Source organism: Varanus komodoensis, unplaced genomic scaffold (assembly GCF_004798865.1).
Source record: "Varanus komodoensis strain SLA01 unplaced genomic scaffold, ASM479886v1 scaffold34_3, whole genome shotgun sequence".
NCBI lineage: Eukaryota > Metazoa > Chordata > Lepidosauria > Squamata > Varanidae > Varanus > Varanus komodoensis.
This window is the reverse complement of record NW_025335855.1, coordinates 52664-69380: the sequence shown is the minus strand read 5'-3', so window position 1 is coordinate 69380 and position 16717 is coordinate 52664. Positions and strand designations below refer to the sequence as shown.

Here is a 16717-nt window from a genome sequence, read left to right as displayed (position 1 = left end):
ATTTGTTTTCCTTTAAACAGGTTTCTTCCTTGTATTTGAGGGGGTGAACAAGAAGATTCTAGACTCGATGAACTGAAATGTCGGAAAAATCAGGTCAAAGCACAAAAGCAAAGGATGGAAAAACAAAATATGCAACACTTAGTTTGTTTAACACTTACAAAGGAAAAACTTTGGAAACACAGAAAACTACAGGTATGTAAATTAATCTGAGGTGTTTTAGAATGTCTGTACTTTTGAAATTAAGTATTTCATCTAAACCAGACATGTTACTTAAAGTTGCCTTTAAAGCTGTCTATTTAAAGTTTTGTCATATGCAGCAATTCTAGAGCAAAACACTCTTTAACTTGCGGGTTTAACTTTTATGTTGCTAACTCGTAATTTCCTGCTTTATGTGTATGACATCATACACATTCTCTGTATTTGGTTCAGGGTTCTATAAAGAGAATTGTCAGAGACCCTGGGAATCATCAGGTCCAGCCACCTATTCAGTTGAGGCTCTGCACTGGCGGTTGCAACCGCCCCATGGCCACTGAGCCTCCTCTCCTTTGGTGATGGAGAACCACCCACCTCCTAACACGCCTTGTTCCATTGCTAAGCATCCATGAATATTAGGACATTCCTCCTGATACTGAGCTAAAAGATGCATCCCTGCAACTTTTGATCGTTGGTTCTAGCCCTAACTTTGCTCTTTCCTCTGCATGACAGCCTTTCTGATGACCAACAGGGTTTTCCAAGTGCAGCTCGTCCAATGAAAAACCAGAGCTATTGCTTTCTGTGAGCTGGATGCTTGGCTTCTGTTAATGCAGCCTAAGACTGCACTGAAGTTTTTAGTACTTACATTAACACTGCTGCCTCAGATTCAGCTTGTGACAGGTCCAGTTCACGTGTATTACCAGGAAGTCAGTTTTCCTCCCTCCTGTAGTTGTGCTATTGGGGGTGGGGGGTTGACCCCAAATGCGAGACTGTATTTGTCTCTGTTGAATTTCATCTTGAACTGTGAACAGCACAGGGCCTAGGAACAAGCCCTGTCATATTTTATTTGCAGTGGCACTCCTCATTAAAGCACTTAATGAGTCATTAATGAGCATGTGTTGGATACAGTGGTTTAACTAACTGTGGTTCTACATAGCAGATGACTTGCCCTGCTCACATTCTGCCATCCTGTCAAAGAGCATATCATGTGAAAGCTTGTTAAATGGTTTGCTGAAATCAGCGTATGCTGTGTTCGTGGTATCTCCACAGCCCAATAAACTGGATGCTTCTTGCCTTCAGAATTCTATAGCAGGGCATTTTCTTCCATGGGAGCCTTGCCCATTTATTAAGATCTTCTGGATGGGTTTCCCTGCTGTGGAGAATAGGAAGAGATGCCTTCTGTGGTCGCACTCAGGCCACTGCCTACATGGGGAGAACTTTTTTGCCCTGCCAAGGAGTTAAGCTGTGGGTTTTTCTTTTTTTAGAAATACGGGATTTTGTCCATCAGTTGTTATCTGCTGCCTCTTACCTTTTTAGCTAACTTGTTTTCTGTGTTTTGAACTGTATTGCCGTTATGCAATAGCTGCCTTGGCTATTTTTAAATGGGAAGCCAGGGTACAAATGTGTGGCATCCTGATATGTTTGTGCATCCTCAAACCTTGATTGCACACCTTTGCACAATCAGCAAAGTAAAAGTGAACACAAGAACAAAAGGTGAGAGAAAGGAGAGAAGAGGGACTTCTTTTGAATTTAGAGATTTGAGAGCTGTACAACATTGCGTAAACATAAATAAGAAAGGACAAAACTGTTACTCAAAGAATGTTTGCTTAGAGAAAATTACACATGCTATTTTTAATAATGCATGACTGCATTTTAAGCTTTTCGTAGTTTGGGTTTGAAAAAAAAATCAAGGGTGTCTGTCTCCTGAAAAGGAATCTCATGACTCAGACCTTGATTTTAACTAGATGGCTTGCATTTTGGTTTTCCAAATGGAGCAGGTTATAGAGAAAGTAAATGAATGTATGGTTGTTCCATTCATCTTATCAAAGTAATTCAGTTAGGTTGGTTCTTGAATTACTGCAATTATTTGTTCTTACATTATCTTAGAAATGATGTTAATTTTTCACTTGTTGAGTAGGGAGGCTGACAGTATCCACCGCATTCCGATTTTTCAGCAGCAATGATACGTTTTTATCCCAAAGAGATTCCCTACTTGAATTCTTGCCAGTTTTGCCTGCCATCAATTTCATGTGCATATCAAGCTACCGGTGCATTTATTTCAGTGTGAATTAACCGTCATTTCTTGGTGTACAGTTGCAGCACGCCATGGATTGCAGAGTCTTGGGAAAGTTGCCATTTCAAGGAGGATGCCTCCTCCTGCTAACCTCCCCAGCCTGAAAGCAGAGAACAAAGGCAACGATCCCAACATAAACATTGTGCCTAAGGATGGCACTGGCTGGGCTTCTAAGCAAGAACAGCATGAGGAAGAAAAGTAAGTCAGTGGCTGTGTTTCTACATTCTCATTCAGCAATATGGCATCATCTTTTAGTGTATGCCACAGAAGAGCTTTTTTGGTTTAGAAATTCTTTCAGTCAGCTTCAGCCCATACACCATGGATGGAGGGAAGTAGTTTGGTCACAGGCACTCGTTCCTTGGCAACCTTCTGTTGAGACATAGAAACACAGAAGCAGAGCGAGTCAGAAGGGGTCTCCCGGACCATCTAGTCTGACCTCCGGCACCAGCCGGCTCCGCTCACGACATGCCCACCATGTGCACGTCCAGCCTATCCTTGAGCACCCGCACCGATGGGGCCTCAGCGACCTCCCGTGGAAGCCCATTCCACACCCTCGGGGTCCCGACTGTCAGGAAGCGCTTCCTGGCATCCAAATGGAACCTGGGTTCCCTGAGCTTTGCTCTGCTGGAGCGCGTCCTGCCTTCCTCTGCAGGGGAGAACAGGGCTCTCCCCATCTCCATGTGACATCCCTAAGACTATCGCTAAGCATTCTTTGTGGGGCTGCCTTTGGAGACAGTCCAGAAGCTCTGGTTGGTCCAAAATGGCTGCAGGATTTTTAACGAGGCCTGGGCTATTTGATCATATTTGCTTCACTAGCTCCCCATCCATCCCTGCACTTGATTCAAAATATCAGAGTACCTGGAAGGTTCCCTTCTCTCATGGATTCCTGGCTGAACCCTGAAATTTTGTCCAGAGGCTCTGCTCCAGGTGCCGCTGCCAAATTAAGCCAAGCGATCGACTAACCCGGAGAGCGCCTTTCAGTGGTGGCACACCGCTTGTGGACTGCCCTCCCTCCAGAGACTCCCCTGGTCTTTTGCGTGACGGGAAGACTTTGGGGAGGTGCACAGCGTAGCCTCATTGAATGAGGACAGGGACAGGGTGGGCGAATAGGTTTGTGCAACCACTTCTGCATTGGATCATTGCTGCTCCTGGCATATAAAAGCCAGGAGGGAACAACCAGCCAGGCCAGTGAAGTGATCCAGGCTACCCTGTGAGGGAGGGTGGTCCCATGCCACCAGCGGGAGGCAGAAGTAAGACCACTCCTGAAACAAACCTCTCTGGAACAGGAAGATCTTAATTTTCAGCTGGTAGTGGATGTTCTGATCTGGGCTAGGTGCTTGAGCAAGTAGCTCAGTCAGCCCCAGGCACTCGGGGGTGAGAGTGGTTGCCTGGATCCATTTTAGTTGGGCTTCAGGCCAGGTGTGGGCACAGAGACAGCTGTGGTTGCAGGTATGATGACCTGTGCCAGCAAAGAGATAGGCAGTGTGACCCTGTTAATGCTCCTGGATCTCTCAGCAGCTTTCAGTCCCATCAACCATGGTATCTGAGTTGGGAGGTGGAGGTGCTGCATTGCCGTGGTTCTGCTCCTTTTCAGAGGGCCAGCCCCAGACAGTGGTGCTTGGGAAATACTGTTCAGCCCTTTAGCTCCTCCAGCATAATACCTGATGGAGCATCTCTCTCTGCTGCATTTTACCTAAGCACTATGATCAACATTCAGGGCCTTCCTCTGAGGGAGGTTCGCTGGACAGCAACAAGCAGGAAGGAGTTCTTAGTGGTTGCCCCCAGTTATGGAAAGATCTCTGACAGGCCTGCACAGTGCAAACTGTGATATCCTTTTGGCACCAGCTTAAGACAGATCTGTAAGCTGAGGCATTTGAAGACTTGCAAGGCTATTTAAGAGCGTGAAGGGACTGCCCATCTCAGGTATTTTACAGGTGTACCCTCTGTCATACCTTGTTTTTTAATTTGTTTTAATATTTTTGTGTTTTAAACACTTTATGGTTTTCTTTTGTATTGTTTTATTAACTGTTGTAAACGGCCGAGAGAACTTTGGCTATTGGCACTATAGAAATGAAATAAATAGTAATGCTAATTATTTCCACAGGCTTTTTAAAATTTAATTTTAGTCAACTGCTTTCCTGATCTTTATTTTTAGTTACACCATGAAGCTGATTTGCTGATAGTTTTATCATGCAGCATGTTCTATGGCTGTTGCTTTTGTTTTTGCAAACTGCCTAATGAAGATACATGAATGCTATAGATAAAATAGACAATAGACCTACTTTGCTACACAGGAACTCCAATATGCAGTTAAGATTTCTCCAGTTCAGAGCTGCTTCTTCACTTCAATTGAGAAAACGGTTCCACTTGCATGTCTCTTTGTTGTTCTTATTGTACATACTGGACTGCTCCCTTCACTTCTTTAGTGCGTGCTGTTAAGATTTTTATTTTTCTCTTCATAGCTTTGAAAGACTATTTGTAAAGCAGAATGTAAACAAGTGGGAAATGCTTTTAGCAGCAGGGTTCTATCTGTGTTTTGGCAAACTCTCAAGGATGTGGATTGGGGTTAGGGTTTTATAGGTGTTCACAGAAGTTTTTTCATCAGTGTTCATAAAGGAAGACTGTTAAATTTATAGATTTGGGAGAAAGAGTTCCTCTTCTGAAGCATGCACATGGAGGGCCTTCGGGAGCAGTCCCCAGTTGGCTGGACTTTCCGAAGTCTTGACATGCTTACAAACAAACTAAAAATCCCAGTGGGCTCTGTTCAGCCGTTGATGTCAAGAAATACAGAATTGGTTTATTCATTACCACTGTGGAAAAAAAGGTAATTTTCCCTGTGTCTAGATGAAGCCATTCTCTCTGTGCCCTGAAATAGTTTTTTAACTGTTCAAAATAAGCATGCTTTCTGGCTTGATGCAGGCTGGGCTTATGTAAATTCTAACAACAGCTCCTCTGCAGTTCTTCCCCTCTTTTCTGTGATAAGCTTCAGAAAAAAAGATTCTGCCACTGTAAGTTGCCTTAGTTTACATAGTGCTACACTCATACAGAAATACTTTGCCCGTGCATGCCCCAGACGCATCCTTTAGCGTCTGGAGTGTTTGGATTCTTTCTGCAATAAGCCGCATGCTTTTTCAGCCCCTGCTTAAACATTTTCCTAGTGTTTGCTTCTTTCAATTTCTCTCACTTTTAGACAGCCAGAAGTGCCACAGACTCCGCCAAAGCCTGCTACTCCTGCTCCTCCAGAAGCACCTCCCATTGCCAAATCCTGGGCCAATACCAAGCAAGGTGGGCAGGGTGACGGTAAGTGGAGGATAGATGGGCCAGGCTAGTTGAATTAGGGTGCAGAGAGTCAACTTTGTATGCTTTGGGGCAGCTAAAACTTACGATACTGTGGAAAGAGTGTTCTGAGAAAGACCATTTGGCATTCATTTAGGAAGACTCTCAAGTCTGTAACACTTGCATTCTGATAGAAAATTTAGCTTAGACTGCTGTGTTTAACAGTTTACTGTAGCCTTCTCCAACTGGATGCTCCCCAGATGTTTTGAACTTCAAAATCACTAGGTAAGGTCAGCCTTACCTACCTTAGTTGTTGTTATCCTGTTATCTTATCCGATTCCCGTTTGTTCCCATTTAAAAAAAATACGTTGCCATCATCATCAGCATTGATTGTACTCTGTGAGCAGCTAACTTGTGCTATTGCACATGACTTCGAAATGCACCGTACATGGTGCAGCCATGGGGTGTGATCAAGCAGCAGATAGTCCACAGCACCAAGGCCCACCTGAAAGGAGTCTGAAACCCGCTCCTCGTGAGGGAGGAGGTGGTCAGTGGCTACTAAGCCTGCTGGCTGTGTGCCTCTTCCTTTAGCAGGGGCTTGCCAGCATACAGCAGTTACAGAGGAGCTTGGGCAGGGAGATGTCTTGCCTCGTCCTGCTGGAGGGCTCCTGTGGGCAGCTGGTTCGCCACCATGCGTACCGAGGGCTGGACTAGAGGAGCCGTTGGTCTAAAGCAGCATGGCCTTTCTTATGTCCTTACGTTGCTGCTTTGGTGCAAGCTATGCTCTTCATTCCAGCATAGCTTAGTTTATACCTTTGTATAAATAAGGGAACCTTAGTATAAATAAGGGAGCCAACTTCGCATTCTGACCTAAAGCAGCAGAATCTGTTATAGTGGGCTTAAATCTTATTTGAAGATGGAGGGGGAAGTAACTCTTTAAAGTTTATGGATGTTGCCCCGTTATAGATTTCTGAACTACTAACTTCCTTTTTTGCAATTCTCCCAGGTCCTGGAGTTCAGGTAAATAGTTATTTCCAGCAAGAATTTCCTAGTCTTCAGGCAGCTGGAGATCAAGAAAAGACAAGCAAAGAGAAGGATGCAGCTGAAGAGCCTTATGGTCCTGGGCCTAGTTTACGACCACAAAGTAGGTATATATAAAATTCAGGATTGCCTTCATGAAATTCTGTGGTCCTCTTGGAATTCAGTCTTCATTCGCTTTTGGCCCATGTTAAAATAATGCAACAGGCAGATAAAGTACTGGCTTGTGCTGCAAAAGACTGAATACACTTGGCATATCTGGGATTGCAAGTTTTATCCGATCACACCTGAACTGGTGACCTCCAAGTGTTTTGGACTTCAGCTCTCCTTGGACCCAGCCAGCATGGGTAAGGCATGCAGGGGGTTGTCGTCCAAGGTATCTGGACAGCTACGAGTAATTTCTTGCTCAAAGCAAGGGTGGACAATTCGCTGTCCTCCAGATATTTTGGTCTGTAACTCACCCTCACCATTGTGGCTAGGACTGATGGGAGATGTGAGCAAAAACATCTGAGAGCCACAAGTGTTTCACCTCTGGACTAAAGCTTTAATTGCAAATTGGAATTTATGCTCCTCACTTCCACACTAAGGCTAGTAACAAGCAGAGGCTCAAGTGACTGTTCAGCTCTGTCCCCTGTATCAGATTTGATGGAATAGGGTGAATATCATTTCTTTCCAGTTTAACATCCAATCCTAGCCAATGGCTTGCCTTTCTTTTAAAGGCAACTAAAACAGAAGGTACTTAAACTTTGCCAATACAAATGGTTTTTGAACTTATTCAAGAACCAAGGGAAGAGTGTTGCCTATTGGGAGGTATAGAAATACACTGATTAATAAATTAATTAAAATGTTAAGCTATTAGAGATCTTTAATCACTTGATTGAAGCATAACTTGCCAGCTCATCCAGAGATGACACTGAACTATGTTTTGCACACAACATCATTTAATTTTAGATACAGTGCAAACCATGGAGCACTAAATATAATTAATCCACAGGAGACATTCTAGTCTGTTCTTTAAGTGTTGTCCAGGTTGTATGACAGTAAGTGTGCATCACTTCAGCTACTGCTCTTTTGTTGTTCAGAGTTCGATATTTGGGAGAGAGGGAATCATGGGATCATGCTAGCAAGAGCTGCACCAAGAAAGCCCTTTTCATCACCACAGCATAAAATAAATAACGTTAAGAAGCCTGTTTAGAGTTTTGCCTTCCCTTTTCCGATGCAGATGTTGCTAGCTGGAGAGAAGGTGGAGGCAGGAATCTGAATTCTCCAAACTCACCAGCTGATCAGGAAGCAAAACCTCTTGCTCAAGAAGATGGCGATGGCCCTGGGCCAACGGAGCAGCAGGATGGCCCGAAGGTCCCAGAGAAGAGGGATGTGAGAGTAGCGCAGCCCCCTGCACCCAAGCTGAATGGTCAGCAGCAGCCTGGCATCTTGCCTCAGTACCGAGCAATGATGCCACCCTACGTAAGTCATGTGCGTCGGGAGCTCCTGGGGCTTCCATTGTCCCTGAACTAAAAGGAAGGTGGGAGGGAGAGGAGGAGTTCGTGGGAAGAGCGCGTGGGAGTGTGGGCTTTTTTCCAGTTGATCTGCAGAATGCTTTTGTCCTATAAGATATTCCCCTGTTCTTGAGACTATCCAAAGGGGTGTTTTGCTGGAGAAAATAGACATGAAATTCTATTTCTATAGTTATTTACCATCCAAATGCCACCAGACGGTGTCTTTAAAGTGTGCTCTTGTCCGTCCAATGTGAATTTTTGCCTTCTGATAGTCTGGAATCAGAGTGTCAAGTTTCTAGGCAACAGCTTTGCTTTTGTTTTATTAGTTGGCTTGCAGTTATTTTCAACTCTTGTAGTTCTTTTCATTCTGCTCAAGTAGGAGTTTGGGGATTGTTCCAAAATGGATTACTTATATTTATCCATATGTTCGAAAACAAAACATTTCTGTTTGGTTCTGCTTCCAGACTGGGTCCTCTTTTATGGATAGAGCAGATCAGTGGAAAAAGTAGGTGTGTGATTAAACCTAGATATAATCTGATATCGGAATCCGGAATCCGGAAACTAAAAATAGTTTCTGGAGAATAGCATGGAGATAGAGAAAAAACAAAAGCTATGCTGTAAGAAAGATACTGGGAGAGGAATGCGATAACATAAGAAAAACAAAAATCCAAAATGCTTTTTTAACCTTTTTTGTGACCAGTGTTCCCTGCCCAAGCTGTAGGCATAATATAATGAAGTTCTTAAGGTACATGAGGTAACAGCATGTTTTATGATGAACCTTACCAAAGCAAAGATTTGACAAACCCCACCATTCAGTTCAACTTTGGATGGTGTTGAGGTTCAAAGCCTTCCTCTTTATTTTGTCATACTAGTTACTCTGTGGTCAGATGAACTGAAACTGAGATGCCATTTTATTTCACAAGAAGAAAAGGTTTCAGCAAAGCTTAGATTGCTTTTGCTTTTCAAGGTGCATATTCTCTGAGGTACCCGAATCAATTGGTACCCATTTTCAAACAGCGGAAATTGATGGCATAAACTCAACAGATTTTCAGACAAATATTTTAACCAGAGCAGGTCTAATTACTGTCAGGGAGCTAAATCGAGATGGGCTTCAGATGCTTGCCTCAGTATGCCCAAATATTTATCAAGAAAGGAGGGCAGTCAATGTTGGGTCCTTGTACGCTTAGGATTTGTTGCTTTGTCTTCCTGAGATATTGGGGTTTTTTTTTTTAAGAAGAAAGTTTCCCTAAGACCATTTTTAGTCCAGTTTGTATTGTAATTTATCTTGAAAAGCCAAACTGTGAACAGTACTTTCTAATCCATGCAGCCCATTTACTCCTCCCTTTCTGGTTAAAGAACGAGCAATTGACCATAGTTTCCTAATTTGGGCAAAGAAGTCAGGATATTAAACCTACTTCAAACGTTAATGTAACATCTAGACTTTTTTCTGAAGCTGGAAACCATCCAGGCCAAACTGAGAAGCTGTGGTTCTCAGTTTTAATTGGTCCTGTTTTGATTGGTCACAGTGCAAAAGGAATGTGCACAGGGGCTTTTTGAAGGGATTAAGTGTTTTCATTTCTTTGTTTATTAATCTCTGCAATACAGTGGTGAGGAAATAGTCCTCATCATGTCCATGAAAAACATACATTATGAATCTGCCTTAAGACATGAAAGGAATTACTAGTACATAACACACACTTTCTTAGAGTAATTATTTTAATTACTCTAATTTAATTAAGTGGGGTGTTGAATCTCAGGCTTGCAGACCAAATCCAGCCCTCCACTAGCTAGCAATACCTGCTTTCCATGAGCCCTCTCCATTTCCTCCAACATGTCAATTTTGATGGTTTTCTGGATTTTTCTTTCATTCTAAAAGGCTGGAATACTTCTCCTAAGTCTTAGTTACTGTCAGTAAGAGCTTGAATTTAAATTATGGTGGTATTTTTGGCCCCACCACTTTTACCATAGGCTGAGAAGAGAAGGCCGCAGAACTTTGCTTAGATTGAATTGGACCCAGCATCAAGCCTGTAAATAAGACCATTTGTTGAACCTAAGCAGGTGCCAATGTTCCCTTTTTAAAGATTATACACACATTTCTACTTTTATAAGCTAAAGCTTTGGTGTTCCGTAATGTTTGTCTCTTCTGTCTGCCTGTAATTTTAGTACTGTTTAACCTGTCCGGCTGCTTTCCTTTAGATGTTCAATCAGTACCCTAAACTGGCATACCCTGCAATGCCAGGTCCCAGCAGGTTTCCTGCTCCTCCTGAAGCCAGCAGGTAAGAAAGGCAGCAGCTCACTTTGCACTGTTTGATCATTACTATTCTGTATTGTAATGTTTTGACAGCTATCCTTTAATTAATTAATTGCTATACTGTCTGTTAGTCAAAATGACTCTCTGGGCAATTTACATAATGACCCATTAATAATTGTGGCTGAAGCGGTCTCTGTGTGCTTCTTCAGCAAGCATGGGAGAATTTTGGACACCTAGAAGGAATATGTACCAGTGCCAAAGACTTTAACTTTGGCTCCATTTGGTTTCTTGACATTTGGTTCTGACCAATAATTGCTCCCTTTAGTAATGAAATGTACTGCTCTTACTTCATCATATTTCTTTTAATCCTGATTTAAATCTATCTTAAGTACCTTCTCTTGGTAACTTGGTTAGTAATAATAACAATGGTGAACTCTGCTCCTTTTTCTAGAGGGCCGAGAGGAAGAGGACCTTCTTCCTGGGGATCAGAAACTATTGAACGTCCATCCATCTTGAGTGCTAATGAACTCAAAGAACTTGATAAGTTTGATAATTTGGATGCTGAGGCTGATGAAGGCTGGGCTGGTAAGGCTCTTTCTGTTACTAAACTTTATGGGTTGGATGTGGAAAACCTGTTTGCAACACTAACCTCCCATTCTTTGTTACTCCAGGAGCCCAAAGTGAGGTAGATTATACTGAACAGTTGAACTTCAGTGATGACGACGATACGGGAAGTAACCAGAAAGAACAGGAAAGCAGGTGATTTATTGAATATAATAAGATCAGCTCCTCTTTTATCCCATGTACACTGTGGGTGTTGAAATGCCAGAGTGATGTAGTTGCATGACCTGGAGGTAGTAATTCAGGAATAAATATCTGCTGAGCTGTCACACTGAGTAGGTGGTCATGAGCCTGTCGTTCCTTCTCTGCTTTCATATGTGACCATCATTCAAGACAGTTGAGAGCTGTAGCTGCTTAGTTGCGTTTGGTTCTCTATGTATTTTGGTTATTTATAGCCCCAGTTTTAATTTAAGCTTACAGAGACAGGAAGTATATCTAGCTAAGCACAATTAAGTGATTCATATCACTGTTCAAAAAGTTTTCTTGCTATTAAGTGAGAATATCGAGAAGATGTTTTATTCTCATGTACGTTGTGTATGTTCTACGTTGTAAGCCGTCCTGAGATGCCGAGGCATGTGGTGATGGCATACAAAAGTTTTAAATAAATAAATGAAATATGTCATTTATGCAGTAATGAACCTACAAAAGATGTGGAGAAGAAAGATACAGAAGACGTTAAATCAACTCCTTTGCAGTCAGTTGCATCCAAAGGGCCCTTCAACAAAAGCAATCAGTTTGACCAGGTATGCCTGTTAAAGCCACTCACCTTAGACCTCCTGAGGTGCACATTGTCCCCAGTTCTGTGTAGACAACTGGTAAAGAAGCTTGTTAGTGACCTGGTATTTTGCACCACAGACTCACTATGGGCTGTGTGAGCAGCTCAGCTCATCATAACGGAGAACACACCACTCTGAAGGCCTGGTCAGTGTTTCAAGCCACAATCCCAGAGGACTGGTTCTCTCTAGGACAGATGTATACTTTGTCTTCAGTATATCTGTTTGCAAGATGATTTATCCTAATTAATTTAGATATTTAATTCACAAATTTTATTCACTGAGGTGCCCTTCTAGACATCTAGTTCTCCTTTGTTGACCCTGTATTCTATTCACATTGTTTAAAATTGTTAAATCAACTGCATTCTGTTTTTCTGGTTTGGCACAAATACTTACATTTGATTTTCAATTGAACAGGGGCGGGGTCTTCCACCAGCACAACCTTCAGCTCTTGAGAGGGGCAGTGCTGCCCTCCATCCAAAATCTGTTCTTCAGGTACGACCAAATGTTTGATCAGTAGAAATCACCATTAGGCCCAGTAATGAATGTTTAAATTCTTTGCTTTGTCTTCTGCTAGGTTGCACTCAGTAGGAATAACATGATAGGAATGCAGTGTATTTTTTAATATATAGAACGGCAGCTGAATTTATGTTGTTTTTCTTTAAAATTCTTGGCTGAATCCATGGACTGGGATCTAAAGAGCCTCCAAACATGTATGCTTGTGCATGTGTACTAAGATCCCATTGTCCCCAGCTGCAGTCTTTCACACCATAAACCTCAGGAATACTGGGGGATATGCATGCATTGTGGGGCCGGGGGGCTGAAAATCTCCAGCACACATGGAAAATACTTTTTACACTCCTCTGGATCTTTGCAGTAAATTATTCTCGACCTCTAAAAGGAGAGATTGCAAAATGAAAATTTCATTATTTTATCTAATAATATTTATACAATACCCTACTTGCTAAAAATCCATGCAGGCAGTGCCAAGCTTTCCACTCCTGAAAACCCACATTTTATCATCTCCTTTAAAATCTATTAATTGTCTAAAATTAGGCAATGAGTACAATAAGAACCAGTGTGCTATAGTGGTTAAGAGTGCAGGACTTAGGAGATCTGGGTTCTAGTTCTCACTCAGCCATGGAGCTCACTGTGGGTCAATCACAGATTCTCAGCCCAACCTAAATCACAGAGTTGTTGTGAGGATATGTGCTGAGAGAACAGGGAGAATTATGTAAGCCAATTTGAGTTCCTTGGAAGGAAAAAAGGTGGGCTATAAATAAATTAATTCTTGCACATGGCTGGACACACTAATAGAACTCTTGCTGACAAACACTTCTTAGCGCTTTCTGTTTTCCTTCTGCACTATTTGCTTCTGCTCAATTATAAAATAATGCCATTTATTTTAGGGCAGAAATGACTCGCAGCATGACGGAACACAAAAAGCATTACTGATTAAAGTAAAATGATCTTTCTGTAATTGGAATTGATGCCCAATCTGTAATTCCTTGGTGAAAATGGATGGAATTCAAAGTTTGCCCATTCTAATTTGCATCACGTGTGATAACAATTCCACTTGTTAGGCCTGATATAAGAGTATGTGTGAACTTGGCAGATCATAGATTGGAAGCCCCTCTTTCATGGTTGCTAAGCAAAAAGCCCATTTGACTTACATATTTAGGCAATGGATCTAAAACTTCCTCTGTACTTTCTTATTTTCAAAAACGTTATAGCATCCACTTCCAGATCGCTTGACAGGGCCAGGACGGCAAGGTCCCTTTCCTCCTAGGCCAGTACCAGATGAAGATGAGATTTGGAAGCAGAGGAGAAGACAGCAAGCAGAAATATCTGCAGCTGTAGAACGGGCCCGAAAAAGACGAGAGGAGGAGGAGCGAAGAATGGAAGAGCAAAGAAAAGCTGCCTGTGCTGAGAAGCTAAAACGGTTGAATGAGAAATTTGGCTGTGTAACAAAGCCATCCCGGGAAGACCCACTGAAAGAAAAAGAAAAGGTCAAGGAGAAGGAAATTGAAAAGGAGAGGGAAAAAGCAAGTGAAAAGGAAAGAGAAAAGGTGATAGAAAAGGAGAAAGAAGAAATAAAGACCCAAGAGAGGGAAAAGGAACCAGAGAAAGAGGAGGAGCAGGAGGAGAAAGAAAAAGTGGAAGATAAACCTAAAAATGAAGTATCTGAACCACAAGAGCCAGTCACTCCACCTGTGATTGCAGAGAAACCGCAAGAAGGTGAAACCAGCAACGAGGAAGAGAGAGGTCTGTATCAGTCACTGTTTAACAGCAGCAGTAGAGTAGAGAAAGCACTGGGCATTTCAGAAGCTGAGGCAAAGCTGTTGGTTGCCATCACATATCATGGATTATAAGGAATACTTAAGTCAGCTGACTTGCTCATTTAAGATGAGTCTGAAACAAAACTCCTCTGAAGTTATGCTCAGATGTTCAGAAGTAGTATAAGTTTGCAGGTGTTATCGCTTGTTTTGAAAAAAGTGGGCCAGAATATATTGGACCCAAAACCCATGGCTGCAGTCCTCCGTGTTTTGAACCTAGGAGGCTAATGGTCAGCAAAATTGCAGCTGCAGGAGGAGTTTTCATTTGTGCTTTTGTTGCAGTTGCCTCATTTGCAATGGGAGCTGGTTTAGTGACAACTTCCCCCAAAAAGTCTTTAAACACAAAAGTGTGAAGCTCTACCTGTATGCTGCTGCTTTGGATCTTTTCCATCGCTTACTGACTTACGTGTGATGCTCTTGTTGAAAGTGGGATTCCTCACCCAGTTGCAGTTCCATAGCTTGTTAGTGAATGGCCTATGTGTCTTACAAGACCCACTGAATCTTGCTCTGGATTTATGTCTTAGCTTGCATTCTTGTTTCCTTAGAGTGTGACTTAACAGTTCCCCTTTGGTGCTACATTTATTCTGTTCTGTGTTTCACCATAACCTCGTTATGATGTCTGAAACTAAAACTAGCTGCCTGCGTTGATGTTCAGGATTATTGGTGTGGTGTTTCAGCTGTTTTCTTTGGCATACAGTGCATAATACGTGGTGTCTGCCTTACCTTCACCTTTTCTCCCTTGGGCAGAGAGTCAGGCTGTTTCCGCCACACAAGAAAGCAGTCCTCATGAAAGAGAGAGCCCTCATGAAAGTGAGCCTGACTCTGGTGCTCAGCCTCGTCCGGCGATTTCATCTGGCTATTCAAAGCAGTTCCAGAAGTCATTACCACCGAGGTTTCAGAGGCAGCAGGTAACATGCAGCTGTTTCACATTGTATCCTTGGTTACTCTTTTGCTTCTCTGTTTCCTGCTTGTGGGTTTCCTGTGGCAGGTGGCTTGATCCTGTGTGAACAGAATGCTGGATTAGATGTACCCTTGGTCTGATTCAATAGAGCAATTTTTAGGATGTCCAGAATGCCAACTGTTTCTGTAAATATCATTGGGGCAGTTTATAAATTAAAAATGCAAAACAAAATAGCAAAACCAAATAAATAATTCAGCAATTTCTGTAACTGTAGTCTTTGATGCCAGAGAGAAGAGAGGTTATTATACTTCATAGTGTGGTCAACATGCAAAGATCGGGTGTAAGAGCTTCTCTGATCCTTAAGTCCGCATCACAGTTCTTCGCAGCTTCTGTTCTTTCTGCACTCTAGTTCGCCATCTGTCATGTTTATGAAGTTTCATTGTGATTAATGCTGTAAATTGCTGTAAGCAAGGCACACTGTTTTCCCAGGGTGCCTGTCTGTCGGTACTGCCCTGTGCAAGATCTGCCTGCCCTGCCCCCCCCCCCCCCCCCCCCGTTTACTCATGCCCCCTGCCCTTGTCACAGGATGTCCTTTTAGCCATGGCCAAGGTTCACGGCCATGGCCATAGCTAAGCCTAACCAGGGTTCCGTTAGAGCTGGAAACCCGGAAATTAAGGGCATCATGCACGCACTGTGCCAGTTGCCTGTAGCTTATTAATCCACTCCTCCCTTTGCTTTATAGGAGCAGATGAAGCAGCAGCAGTGGCAGCAGCAGCAGCAGCAAGGGGTCCTGCCGCCGTCTGCGCCGTCACAGCCCTCCAGTGGCCCCGTGCCTCCCCCTCCGCACAGGCCCCTGTACCAACCCCTGCAGCCACACCCCCCGCACTTGGCCTCCATGGGCTTCGATCCGCGGTGGCTCATGATGCAGTCGTACGTGGATCCACGAATCATGTCGGGAAGGCCTGCGATGGACATGCCACCCATGCACCCAGGTACAGCACATGCCTGTAGGGCGCGCGTGCACAGCAGGGCCACCCGCTTTGCAAATGAGCGGTGCGGGGTGGGGCCTTCATGGAACTCGCGCTGTGCCCAGCGGCCGGAGGGGTTCACCGGGGGTGCGCTCCCTCCCTCTCCATCCTCCTGGGCTCTCCAGCCGTTGTCACGGGGTCCTGAACCTGCTTATCCTCTCCGCCCTAATTATGATCCTGTTTGCATTTGCCTCCCCATGCCCCCCTCCCCCGGAGGCCCTGTGCGCTGCTGCTTGTGGCAGCTGCTCCACTGATACCCAGAACTGGCTCTCTGCAGAGACAGACGGTTGTTGCTGAGCGCTCTGCCGCCTAGCTTCGGTCACTCTCATGCTTTCCAGGGCAAGGAGTGTCCAGTTCAGAATTACTGGTGGTCTTGGGCTTGTCCACATTAGAAGCGTTCAGGATTCATCTGGACTACCATCCATTAGGGGTGCTTTAGCTTGAAGTCCTGCACTGAGCAGGCCAGCTGGCCCTTTACGATGTGAAACCTGCAGAAACACTCACAGCAGCATTTTTGATAGGTGTCCCTGCTCACACTGAAAATGCATGTGTGGCGTCATCCTGTGTTTTTATGTGGTAAGGGAAACAGTGTAAATGGAGTTTTTTAAATGGCCCAAGTGAGCAGCATTTAAACACAGGACTGTGCCAAAGAACAGTAGCCAGCCATTGAAAGAACATTAAAACAACTGGGCTTCCCATATTTATAAGACCTGTGGGGATATTTTTTTACC

The 16717-nt window shown here is 43.5% G+C and overlaps 1 protein-coding gene across 12 annotated transcripts in view; it reads left to right on the top strand.

Moving 5' to 3' along the window:
- The window catches only part of PRRC2C (proline rich coiled-coil 2C), a 54962-nt gene continuing 38245 nt past the window's right edge, over nucleotides 1-16717 (top strand). For 11 of the 12 annotated variants that reach the window (XM_044439349.1, XM_044439346.1, XM_044439345.1 and 8 more), the window contains exons 1-13: nucleotides 1-192; nucleotides 2287-2464; nucleotides 5457-5566; nucleotides 6549-6686; nucleotides 7803-8044; nucleotides 10273-10352; nucleotides 10779-10912; nucleotides 10999-11086; nucleotides 11580-11691; nucleotides 12139-12216; nucleotides 13455-13986; nucleotides 14805-14965; nucleotides 15701-15950. In XM_044439349.1, the coding sequence (XP_044295284.1) occupies nucleotides 78-192; nucleotides 2287-2464; nucleotides 5457-5566; nucleotides 6549-6686; nucleotides 7803-8044; nucleotides 10273-10352; nucleotides 10779-10912; nucleotides 10999-11086; nucleotides 11580-11691; nucleotides 12139-12216; nucleotides 13455-13986; nucleotides 14805-14965; nucleotides 15701-15950 (2218 nt within the window). In that variant the 5' untranslated portion in view covers nucleotides 1-77. The remainder of the gene's footprint in view (nucleotides 193-2286; nucleotides 2465-5456; nucleotides 5567-6548; nucleotides 6687-7802; nucleotides 8045-10272; nucleotides 10353-10778; nucleotides 10913-10998; nucleotides 11087-11579; nucleotides 11692-12138; nucleotides 12217-13454; nucleotides 13987-14804; nucleotides 14966-15700; nucleotides 15951-16717) is intronic. The other variant, XM_044439344.1, reaches the window with a different exon arrangement.